This window comes from Anomalospiza imberbis, chromosome 34 (assembly GCF_031753505.1).
Source record: "Anomalospiza imberbis isolate Cuckoo-Finch-1a 21T00152 chromosome 34, ASM3175350v1, whole genome shotgun sequence".
Lineage (NCBI taxonomy): Eukaryota > Metazoa > Chordata > Aves > Passeriformes > Viduidae > Anomalospiza > Anomalospiza imberbis.
This window is the reverse complement of record NC_089714.1, coordinates 1,019,474-1,032,070: the sequence shown is the minus strand read 5'-3', so window position 1 is coordinate 1,032,070 and position 12,597 is coordinate 1,019,474. Positions and strand designations below refer to the sequence as shown.

At 55.7% G+C, this 12,597-nt stretch overlaps 1 protein-coding gene and 1 pseudogene across 3 annotated transcripts in view; one reads left to right on the top strand and one right to left on the bottom strand.

The window, feature by feature from the left end:
* The window catches only part of LOC137464017 (zinc finger protein 850-like), a 646,379-nt pseudogene that overhangs the window by 128,559 nt on the left and 505,223 nt on the right, over window positions 1–12,597 (bottom strand).
* LOC137464016 (zinc finger protein 850-like) overlaps window positions 1–12,597 on the top strand; it is a 506,586-nt gene that overhangs the window by 120,159 nt on the left and 373,830 nt on the right. The window contains exon 3 of one of the 3 annotated variants that reach the window (XM_068175349.1): window positions 46–54. The exons of the other annotated variants lie outside the window; for them this stretch is intronic. Coding sequence (XP_068031450.1) covers window positions 46–54 — 9 coding nt within the window. The remainder of the gene's footprint in view (window positions 1–45; window positions 55–12,597) is intronic. 3 annotated transcript variants of the gene reach the window in all.

The window sequence follows — 12,597 nt, the reverse complement described above, 5'->3', positions numbered from 1 at the left end:
GCCACATGCACATTGCCAAGAGGTGAAACACAGCAGACAGGGAAGAGGTGAAAAGTGTGTGTGTAAAGGCCTTTTAATTCACAGCTCTCAGAGAGAGCTCTGGGGCTCACGGCTGGACAGAGATGCTCCTGCTCACGCCTCTGTCCAAAGGGGGGAACACACCCTGCTGCAGGTGCTTGGGTTGGTCTCCACAGGTCCAGGTGGATGCCAAACCTGCTCTTCACAGCCTTCTCCCTTGCCCTGCCCCTCTGCCAAGTGCAACGGGCCTCAGGCAGTGAACGGACCACAGAGATCCAAAGGGAGACACTTGCACCTGCCTCACTGTGAGCTCCCTGGGAAGCACTTTCCTTGAGAAGCAAGCCCCTTTCCTCCAAAGGCATTTCCCCAAATGTGTAACTGTCCTGGGGAACACCAACACACTCTTAAGAAAAGCTGGCAAGGCTGAATGACTTCAGGTCCTTTCAGGACAGGCACTCCAGCTGTAGCTCGTATTCCCCCAAGTGTGTTTCCAGGTGGAGCTTCAGAGGGGCAGCCCCAGGCCCTCTACAAACACAAGCTGCCTGCTGCCTCTTCACCTGCCTCAACTCCTGCCTGTGGTCACTGCAGCAAAACCAGGCTGTTCCAGCCAGAGCCCAGAGCCCAGAGCCCTGTTCCCGCAGGACGCTCTTGCCAGCACCTTCCAGGACTCTCCGCTGTGCATGCAGCACTTTTCATGCCAGCTCTCAACAGGCTTTGGAACGCAGAGCACAACCTGGCTGGCTCTGCCACCAGCACAGCCCAAACACAGGGGGAGGAAGAAGCAGCAGGGGTTGTTTTGCGGCCATGCTCAAGAGAAACTGGAAGGGTGCCCTCCCTCTGGTCTCCCTTGGTTGGCTTTCTGACTGGGTCTGAGGCTGGGGCTGCCATTCCTCGGTTGTGGGGACCAGAACCACACCCGGGATCCCAGCACTGCCTGACAGCGCTCCGGGCACTGGCACAGTCACATGTCTGAGTCTCGGGCACCATGCTGCTGCTTCAGCTGCTCTTGGGCACACCAAAGCTCTCTGTTAAGCCCAGATGGTCTCTGGTTCTGCCCTCTTCCTGATCCTGTGCAGGGATGGAGCACTGCTGTGCTTTCAGGAAGGTATTCTTGAAAACTTGCAGCATTCCAAGCTCCTTTGCCCTCCGTGGATGCTTGCCATGGAATCCTTCACAGCTGGGTTCAGAGAATCCTCAGCTTGGCTCTTCCAAAATCCAGGGGCTCCAGGGTGCTCAGCAAGATCTGTAACTCCACAGTGTTGTGGAACTGGACCTTCAGCACAGGGTCCTTCCCAGCCTGATCTGCCCTCGTTCCTCTGAGTGTGTGCACAAAACACGGCGTGGAAGAGAACGGCAGGAGGGGCCTGTGTGTCCCAGGGCCCCGGATTTGCATCGCTTCAGCTCCACAGAGATGCAGGTAAAGCGAAGAAGCCAAAGTGTTCATTAATGGAAGGCGAAGCAAAGGGATGAGCTGGGAGGGAAGAAAGGGGATGGGCAGGGTCTGAGGGCTGCAGGGAGGGAGCTGTCAACAGGGAGGGAGAAGGCAGGAGCTATGGGAGCTTCCCACAGGCTCAGCTGTGCCAGTCATCAGCTGTGCCTGGAGCTCCAGCTGGTCTCCTCTGGTCTCCAGGTGGTCTCACCTTCCAAGGGATCTGCAGGTCTTAAAGAGACACTGGTTCTTCTGAGCCAGCAGATGAAAGTAGTTCTGCAGCTCTTCCCTCCAACATCACCTGAACAAATATGCTTCTGCAGGAGGGGCTGTTGTTTTCACTCAGGGCTTGAAGGGCTGGAAGAGAGAGGAACAGAGGCACGGTCAGAGCCTGGATCTGCTGGAATCCAAGGAGACCTTTCTGCCAGGGCCATCCCACCTAGACTGGACACAAGAGGAGAGGAATTTCCCTCCCAGGTCAGGGCTGTGGTGCAACACGTCCCCAGAAGGAGACTGGAGCAGCCCAAGGCTTTGTGTGGCCAGGCAGGGGCAGGCAGGAGGCAGAGCTGTCAGCAAAGGAAGGGGCCAGCGAGGTGGGGCAGCCGGGGGATGACGACAGCCTGCAGGGACAGAGGCCAGGGCAGGGACACCGCAGGACAGCCTGGGCTGCAGAGGGCACAGGGATGTGCAGCAGCTGCAAGGCCCTGACAGAGCCAACCTGTGCAGCCCTTTGGCCATGGCTGCTGGCCCTGGGCCTGAGGCCACGAGGGGACAAGTGACCCTTGCAGCCCTGGGGCCTCATTGCCTCCTTGTCCCTGCTCAGCAGCCTGGCAGGGGCCGCCCCATGGTCCTGCCCTTGGCATGGCACATCCCAACATGGCAGTGCCCATCCCGGGAAGAGCCCTGAGCAAGGCGGGAGGGACAGGATCTGCCTTGCCAGGGGCTGGGGCTGAGCGTTGGCCCTTTGCATTCCTGAAACACATCCAGGTTTGCTCAGCACCAGAGACACCTTTGCCTTGTTTGTCCCCACCTGTCATCAGTGCCTCCAGTTCTCGGCTCTGCCTGGGGCCTGGGGACACTTTGATATGAATTGTGTCCTTGAGTGGAACCCATTAACAGTTAAAGAAATTTGGAATTTGAATCCGACTTTTTGAGTTCTTGAGAAGTTCTTTGAGCACACTTCAAGGGACTGGGTCTGATGCAAACAGCACCACAGCCCCAGAGGTCATTAAAGTCCTGGTGCTGTGTCTGTGCTGCTGAGCTGGGCTGGGCTCCTGGCCCAGAGGCAGCTCCTGGCAAGGGCAGCGCTGCAGAGAGACAGCTCTGGCCAGGAGCAGCTCCTGTGCACAGCCCAGCAGGGCTGGGGCACTGCCAGGGCATCCCAGGGACACGAGCAGGGCACAGACAGAGCTCACAGGGGCTCAGCACTGGCAGGGGCTGTGGGGTGTCCCAGAGGGGGCTGTGTCACAGCAGCAGCTCTGTGGCTGTGTCACAGAGGCACAGAGCAGCTGTGATGTCAGAGAGGGGCTGTGAGACTGCACAGAGTGGGTTGTGTGAAGTCACAGACTGGGCTATGACATCACAGAGTGTGTTGTGTGAGGTCATCAAGCAGCTATGGCATGACAGAGGGGACTGTGTGACATCACAGAGCAGGCTGTGACATCATGGCATGGCTGTATGACATCACAGAGCAGGCAGTGAGATCAAAGTGTGTGCTGTGACATTACAGAGTGGCAGTATGACATCACAGGAAGGGTTTTGTGGCATCACTGAGGGGGTTGTGACATCCCAGGGCAGGCTGTGACATCATAGAGAAGGGTATAAGGTAATAGAGCAGATCCTGCCATCATAGAGGGTGGATCTGTGACGACAGAGAGTGGGTTGTGACATCACCGGGTGGCTGTGTAATGCCATAGAGCAGGCTGTGACACCAAAGAACAAATAGTGACATTGCAGGGTGACATTGTGACATCTCACAGTCTTCTGTGACATCACAGAGCAGGTGTATGACATCACAGGGTGACATCTCAGAGTTGGCTCTGTGACATCACAGGAGCTGTGTGACATCACAGGGGCTGTGTGAGGTCACTGGGGAGGTCACTCCACCCCGGCCCCCCCTCCCAGTTCCCCCAGAGAAGTCCAACGCTGCTCGTGCACAGAGGGGTCCCCTGTCCCTCCGCGTCCCCCCGCCCCCGGCGCCGCAGCCTCCCCCAGAGGATGTTCCACGAGATCGACCCCAGAGCCTGACACGGGGACGGGGGCTGGGGCTGTGGGGGGTGGGACAGGGGGACAGGGACCCCCCGGCAGTGTCCCCGTGTCCCCCAGGGCCAGAGCCTGGGCCAGGGCTCCTTCACCCTATTACCAACGAGGGCTTGAGAGCGCTGAAAAAATCCCCAGCAAGGGATCAGCAAAAACCAGATTTAATATTAAGCAACAGCACCACAAAGTTCCTTGGCAAGCATCACTCTGCTCCTGACTGGACTCTGCAGGCACACCAAGGAAACAAAGCAACAACAAAACCAAACAGAATCCAGGCAATCAAACCAGAAATGAGCCAAGACCTGGGGCTTTCATTGCTATGGAAAAGAACTGTCCTTCTTGTCCAGGTGCCCATGGCCAGAACTGGGATTTCACCTCCAACACTGCCTGTTGTGACAGACTGCAGGAGATTGTTGGCTGGAAACATTTCCTGTGTGGGGAGGAAGGGGCAGGTCCAGCCTTGCCCTGCCCTGGAACCCCAGCCCTGCCCTGCCCTGGAACCCCAATCCCCCCAGAGCCTCTATCCCAGCCCAGCAGTGTCTGCCAGTCCCTGGCACAGCACAGGCAATGCTCCACAGCCACCTCTGGAGCCCCCAGCCCAGCTCCTGAGTGACCAAATGACCCCAAGTCCCACCTGGGGGAAGGGCCCAGGAACACCAAGGGGTGTTTAAGGCTGAGCACAAGGCAAGCACACAGCTTGACCCTACCTCCCCTTGGAATTTCTATCTGAACACTGCTGGAATCCAGGAGTTGGTAGCTCTGTGTGTGCTTCTCTGTATATTTTTTGTCTTTCTCTCTTTCTGTGTCTATTTCTTCTATTTTGGTCCTCGTGCAAATGTTGATTAACTTAAAATTGAATAAGCTAATAGTCTGTGAAGTTGAATGGGCCAAGGTAATGCTTTGGGAAGTGTTTTTGTTGATTGAATGTCATGCTAAACCTTTTACCAAAGTTTCTCTGGGTTTCTAAAGTTCCCAAAAAAGGCTGTTTTGTTGTTTGGAGCTCCGGAGAATCTCTTGTTGGTATTTCTCCAGTGCATCCAACTCAGAGGACACAAACAATTGTAATTCCTCTTAAATGTTTCCTTGAGAGAGTTGTTTGGGGGATGGGGGTCAGGGCTTGTGTGTCCTGCTTGGCACAGCCCAGGCAGGGCTTTCACAGCCCCATTCCACACTCCATTTCCCAGCTGGAGCCGCTGGTGCCTCTGAGTTCTGCTGCCCCAGCCCCAGGGACGCTCTCCTTGTCTGCCCATTCCCCCACGGTCTCTGGGCAGGGATGGCCTCAGTGGGGGCTGCTGACATCCTCAGCAGCTTGGAGCGCCCTGGAGCCACCTCCGGCCATGGACGGCGGCCAGCGGCGGGGAATGCCCCGGGGTGAGGAGGGAGGACACCAGCAGAGCATCCCCACGAGGCAACGATGAAGACAGTGCCGGGATCAGGCAGAAGGAGTACGGACCCCCACCGGAGCATCCTCCAAAGGTAAGGTGTTTTCCAAAGTAAAATTGGCAAAAAATCTTATTAAATTCTGTGGCTGATCTTTGCTGTCCCCACGAGTCACTCGCCACCCACACGAATCATAAAGTTCCCCCTCAAAAGTGGGACTGGGAGCACACAGACCCTTCCCCATAGTCTAGGGACCCCCAGAAGACCCCTCTCTATGGACTGGCCACCCCAGAAATGGGGCTAGGACCTCCAGAGAAACCTCCCCATTACCCTAAAACCCCCCAAAATGGTGCTGGTGCCCCCAGAGCCCCATCCCCATGGGACTGGAACCACCACAGACCCATCTCCATGAACCTACAACCCCCAGAAATGGGACAGGGACCCCCAGAGACCCCTCCCTATGGGCCTGGGATCCCCAGAATGGGGCTGGGACTACCCCCATGTGAGCCACGCCCACTCCCCGCCTTGCCCCGCCCCCCAGCGTCAATCCAACCAATCAGCGCCTGGAACAATCAGTGCAGGAACGCCTTCCGCATCGTCCAATCAGATCGCACTCTCATTCTGGCCCCACCCCTTCATTGTGACATCACAAGCGGCCTTGACACTCAGCCCCTCACCACTATGACATCACTGCACTCCCATTGGCTGTCGGTGGGAGGGCGGGGCTTGCCCGGACTATAAAAGGCGTGTGCTGGCACACAGGGCTCAGTGCGGGCCCGGCGATGGGAGCGGCGGCGTTGGCGGCGTCAGAGCCCCGGGAGCGCCCCGGCGCCACCTCTGGCAACGGACAGCGGTGAGGAATGCCCCGGGGGAGAGGGGGGAGGACCCCGCCAGAGCATCCCATGAGGCAGTGAGCACCGAGAGTGGCGGGGCATCGCCCTGGAACGAGGACGATGGAACTGGGAGGACCAGGGCAACCAGCGGAGCATCCCCGGGGCTGAGGAAGGAGAATACCAACATAGCATCCCCCGGGGGCAACAGGCATTTAGGGATTTTAGGGATTGGAGAGTGTAGTTTAGTATGTCACATGGATGAGAAGTTTAGGTTTTACAATTTTTAGCATATTGTAGATTGTTATAAACGCCAATCACTTGGTTTTTAAAATTTTAAAAGTTTAATAATAATAAAATGGTTATATAAATAGTAATACAATTAGAGTAATAAAAATTTAGAGTTAGGATAATTACAAGACAATAAAAAGCAAAGAATTACGGACGTCCGGATGCTCTCGGGCACTTAAGCCCGATAAGCATGCCTTGTGAACAAAGGAATAATCTTTAAAAGCAGTAGCCTGTTGCATATTCATACATCTCATACATGATGCATAAATTCCTTGCAAATTAAGAACTTTTCTGGTTTTTGTCAACTTCTTCCCCTTAATCCTGGTGGTTCCATAAAGACAGAGAGAAGGTGGAAGAATGTTTGTCTTTTCCGATAAGGAGGCAGTAATTCTTTATGGGCCCCCATCATTGTCATCTCTGTGTGAAGAGTTTCTTCATTATCTCATCCCTTGCTTGAGCTAGTAAAAAAAAAAAACCCACATACATAGGTTCTATTTTAACTACAAAACTACATATACCATACTATTAAAATGTTAATACACCACTTCTAATTAATATAACATAATACATATAGTATTCAATTTAATATTTGCGAAAAGCCAATCATAAAATATGCATTTTTCACAACTAACACAGCAGGCAAAACGCCAAAGAGGAGGGGGGGTGAGCTCACTCTCACCCGACCTAAGCTGTAGTACGCGCCGGCGGCCACCAGATGTCACCAGAGGACACAAGGAAAAACGACGCACCACAGCTTTGGTCACCATGAAGAGACGAATTTATTTTTTCTGACTCCAATCATTTATAGTTCTCAAAAGGTGCAAGTGGATTGGAAGGTGAACGTGCCACCTCTCCAACGACACTGGACAAACTACCAGTCTATCAAATTTCTCCGCCTCTATGAAAGAATGCAAAACAATAGGTTGTTTACAGAAAGTTGCATGAGAAAGCTCTCTACAAGAATGTAAATTCAGAAGGCTTTAGAAAATCCTAAGAAATCAGGGCGACAGGGTCACAGTCAAAGTCAGCAGGCAAAAGAAAGGAATTGCTGAGGAATGATCTTGGATCAAGCCAAACATTTACAGTCAGGGCAGTCAATTGGTACAGATGGGGGTACACTCTGGGGGTGCAGCTAAGGCCATGAGGTCACAGCAGGCTCTGGGGTCACAGCAGGCTGAGGTCACAGCAGGCTCTGAGGTCCCAGAGGTGCCAGAGCCCTGTGCTTGCACAGAACCACAGAACCCCTTTTAGGTTTTTTTTGTTGTTGTTGACTCCCTGGGAGCACTTGTAGTTCTCCACCCCTGCTATTTTTAAATTCCTCCAATTGCATTTTCAGGGGACACTGGTTAACCCTGTGCCCAAGGTTCTTACAAAGCAGGCGTGGCTTTGTGGGGTCAACCATTGCTGGTCCTCGCTGCTGCCCAGTGTGCCACTGTGCTGATGGAACGGGCACTGGGCTGGCAACGGCGACTCTCTGTGGTGGCCTTGGCAGCAGCTTTGGTCTGGTGTCCTGAGCCACACTCCTCAGAGGCACTTTCCTGTTCCAAACTAGAAGCACATCTTTTAGTGTGGGGGGGGTTCTAAAGGTAAGCGTAAAATCACAGCTCAACACTGTTCATTTGCATTTGCAAATGCCATTTCCTCTAAAACTTCTTCCCTTGCATTTTCTTTCCTAACTTGGATTTCAATAGCTCTAGTTAACCTTTCCAGAAATTTCAAAAAAGGCTCTGATGGTAGCTGTGTGATCTTACTATATGGCTCGAGAGGGCCGTCAGGTTGAAGGGCAAAGAAGGCTTTTTCAGCTGCATCTCTGACTCTCTCAAGGACTACCACAGGGATTACTGCAGCTTGGACTGGGGCCAGAGACCACTGGCCCTCACCGGAGAGATGCTCGATGGTAATTGGCACGCCACTGGCATCCTTTGCTGTGTTTGGATCAGCATGCAAGTCTGGGAGGGCCTCTTTCAGCAGTTGTTTCCATGCCACTTCCCATAGTTTGAATTCTGTAGAGGTCATGAGGCACGAAAAAAGCTGTTTTAAATAATGTGGAACTAGCACAGTCCTCCCCAGTTCGGCCTTTAAAAGGCCACGGAAGCATGGGCTCTGTGGGCCATACTGTTGGTGTGTTTTGCAAATCTCTCTTATTATTTGCTCTGCAAAAGCTTTCCAATTAGCAGCTGTGGCTCCTCCCCCTTGCCCTGCATGCTGATATGTGACAGGGGCGAGTGAGAAATCGGGACCCTGCGTTGGCTCTGCAGTTCCCTGCTGCTTTTCCCTTGAATGGGAAGCATTGGGATCACTGGTGTGGCTACAGGGGCGAGCAGTGGGCGAGCCCCCACCGTGGGAACCCGGGCAGGGGGCGGGGCCACCGTGGGAACAGGGGGCGGGGCCACCGTGAGAACAGGGGGCGGGGCTGCATGGTGACGTCACGTCGGCAGACGCCCCCTGGGGGAGGGGCGGAGCTGAGGGAGTGCCAGGTAAGGTGGGGGGAGGGAAGGTGTCACGAGGATCCGGGGGCGTGAGGGGAAAGAAAGGATTTTTGGGATGCTGAGGGGAATCATGGGAAGAAGGAGACCAGGTAGGGCGCGGTGCCACCTGGCATCCTCCATTTTCTTGGCTCTCTGGGGACTGGGAGCCATTTGGGTGCTCACTGCTCTCCAAAAAACCAACACGTGCTCGGGGTTTCTGGGCTGGGGAGACAGGGTGGGGAGAATTCCACGCAGTCTGGCCAGGACTTTGTGGACAGTGGGACTCGGGCATTTTAAGATGCTCAGGGAGCCGGCTTCCCTGGGCGTGAGCAGAGTCTGCACTCCTTCAAATACCGAGTTTTGGGGAAGAGGGTTCAGAACTGGGGTGGGGAGAAATAGGAAGAGCAGAGGTACATTCCTTGTTAGTTGGCTTTTCCTTCACTTCCCTTTGCTTGAGTAAAGCTGATTGAACTTGCAAACTCCAAAACACAAATTCGGCTGAAGACGTGTCCCCAGACCTTCCCAAGGTTATCAATTTGTGACCCATTGTGTCCCAAAATTGGGTATTGTGGACTTGTTCAGGAGAAACTTGTGGGAAGTGTAGAAAAAGCCACCTTATAAACTGTTTTAATTTTCCCCTTAGAAAACTATACATTTCCACTAACTAATATTCCTATAATCTGATAATACATGCCTTTCTGTGCTGTGCTTAGCTTAGCCCCCATTGTAGATGTAAAAGGCACAGCCCAACCTCACACCGACCAAAAACAAACCCGAATTCGGTACCGATTTCCAAACACCGCGGTTAAGAAGAGAAAACACGCAGCTTTTAGCCCTGCCCAGCGCAGCAGGCTGTGCGGCTTTTAAAACTGCCGCCGGCAGCAGCAGGGATCCCCCGCGCCATGCGGAGGAGCCGCGGCTCAGCGCCGCCCACGCCCGGCGAGAAAGCCCGAGCCATGGTTCTGCCCCCGCTGCCCGCGCCCTCCCGCCGCTCCCGGGAGCCGCCGCCGCCGCCCGCTGTGCCGCGGGAGAATCCGAACGCCCCGCACTGCGCTGAGGGGGCGGGCAGAGCCCCCCGCTCCCCCTGAGCCAGCGGCGCTGCCGCTGCCACGCGGGTTTTAAAAACGGCAGAGCCGCGCCGTCCGGGGCTATCGCTCCCGACCCCGCGGGGCTGCGCAGCCTTGCCGTGCTCGAAATAAGAGCGAAAAAGAACAAGTCCCTCGTCAGGGACTGTTTCTGAGCTCCCCACCCCGCTATGGAGCGGGGATACGCACCCAAATCGGTGTCCTGGTCCGGCGGGGTCTTCTCTTCACCTGAATAGGACTCCTCGGGGCAGGAGGAGCTGCCCTGTTCTTCCTCTGGGAAGGTCTGGCTCACCAAAAAGGAGGTGCGCTTCCCAGAGGTGCAGGACATCCACAAGTACTCTGTGGATAAAGCCCAAAGTCTCTCCTGGAGAGCTATGTCCTAAAAGATCTGCCAGTGGATGCCAAGCTGCCTTAAAGCCTCTCCGTGGTCTTGTGAGGCTCCGAGAGCTCCGGAGTGTCCCATCGGTGCGGCAGGGTCGGGCCAGCCTCCATGTCAGGTTGCCAAAATATTGGTGTTACCGATATCGAGGACAGGATGTGCCTTGGCTTGTCTGGCCCTGCTGCTGAACCAAATAGCAGCCACTGCGGTGTTTCACCCCAGAGACACTTTTGCCTGGCTGGATGTTGCAGCTGGGAGCATGGAGACAAGTCCAGACATGCCAGAGCTCCGGTGGCGGCGGGATGGAGTGAGTGGAAGCACACTGGGAGCAACTGGGATTTACTGGGAGAGACCAAGAGTGACTGGGATCACAGAGGAACCATAAAGGAAGCTACTGGAATAATACTGAGAGTATCTGGGAGTGACTGGAATCATACTGGGAGTGACTGGTATCATACTGGGTGACTTGAAGTGACTGGGACCATACTGGAGGCAAATGGTAGCATAATAACAGTGACTGGGTTCATACTGGGATCATACTGGGAAGGACTGGAACCATACTAGGAGTGCCTGGAACTATTATAGGGGTAAATGGAAACACCTGGGAACATGCTGGGACCATACTGGGATGATACTGGGAGTGACTGGGATGATACTGGGATCACACTGAGTGTAACTGGAAGTGACTGGGACCATACTGGGGGTGACTGGGAGCCACAGGGCCCATGCTGGGAGTGACCTGGGGGGAACTGGGGGAACTGGCCCAGCTGGGGCTCAGGGTTGTTCTCCCCCAGGGCTGCCCCAGGTCCTGTTGTCACCAGTGGCCCCACAGAGCTGAGGGACAGGGCACAGGGACAGGGCACAGCTGAGGGACAGGGCACAACCAGGGAACACGGCCTGGCCGAGGGACACTGAGCTCCAGCACTTTGGGCTGTTGCCCTTGGGCTCCCAGCGCAGGCTCAGGGACAGAATCCCCTCCAGAAAATGTTGTTTGCTTTCAGCTCTGCTCTGGAACGTTCCCCAGGAGCCCTGCAGTGGCTGCAGCCCGGCCGGGTGCCCGGGGCCACCAAAGCCGCTCCGGCAGTGCCCTCCTGCCCCAGGCAGGGCACACAACACCCAAGGAAAGGCTCGTGCTGGGCTCAGGGCAGGGACAGGGCACTCCCCTGGCGCTGCCCTTCCCCTCCCACACCCACCTTTGTGCTCCAGAGCCTCCAGACCATATCTGATGTATTTTGGGGGCCCTTCCACACAGGTGCGTCCCAGGTAATGCTTCATCTGCTCCACCATGATCCCTTTGGATTCCCAGCACCTGTGGGTGATCCAGGCGGCACCATCGGACACTGCAAAGCTCCCGGATCCCAGCTGGAAGCAGATGAAATCCCAGCCCTCGTAGCCATACCGGTGGGATCCATGGACACTCCGTTGGACAGGAGGTCACAGCTGGAAACCACCTGCACCCTGTGCAGACCTGGGAACGAGGAGAGAACAGACCCATGGAGTCGTGTCCCAGCCCCAGGGAGCCCCTTGGAGCTCCCTGGATTCCCATCCCAGCCCCAGAGATCCCCCCCATCCCCAGAGATCCCATCCCAGCCCCTCAGAGTCCTCCATTCCCACAGATCCCAGCCCAGCCCCTGGCTCCCCTCACTCCCCCCGCTCTGGTTGTACTGGCTCTGTCTCCAGGTCACTGTCAGCCACAGGCCGGTTCCTGTCTTTGAGCCGGATGTGGCTATCCCAGTGTCCCACCTCTGGCTATCCCAATATCCCAGCTCTGGCTGTCCCAATGTCCCAACTCTGCCTATCCCAATGTCCCAGCTCTGGCTGTCCCAGTATCCTGGCTCTGGCTATCCCAATATCCCAGCTCTGGCTGTCCCAATATCCTGGCTCTGGCTATCCCAATATCCCAGCTCTGGCTGTCCCAATATCCTGGCTCTGGCTATCCCAATATCCCGGCTCTGGCTATCCCAATATCCCGGCTCTGGCTATCCCAATATCCCAACTCTGGCTATCCCAATGTCCTGGCTGGCAGAGCTGGGAAGGAGGTTCAGAGGCTCAGAGCCAAGGAAAGGGGGTGCAGGGACTGGGAGAGCTGGGATGGGGTGTCCAGTGAATCCTGTGCCCACGAAAGGCGGTGCCAGGGCTCCTGAGTGTGAGGAAAGGAGGGGCTGGGGGCTGGGAAAGGCAGGAATGGGGGCCCAGGGGTCCCTGGTCAGGGAAAAGGGTGGGGCTGCGGGCTGGGAGAGGTGGGGGGCCGGAAACAGGTTGGGTTTGTGCCGGGTAAGGAGGTGCAGGGGGGGTCTGAGTGCCGGGCAAAGGAGTAAAAGGGTGTGTCAGTTCTCAGGAATGGGGGTGCAGGGGGGTCTCAGGGTCACAGAAATGGAGGGCAGGGAAGTGCAGAGGTAGAAGGGAGTTCCAGGGGGTCCTTGAGCCCAGGAAAGGGGAGTCCAGGGTTTCCCAAAAA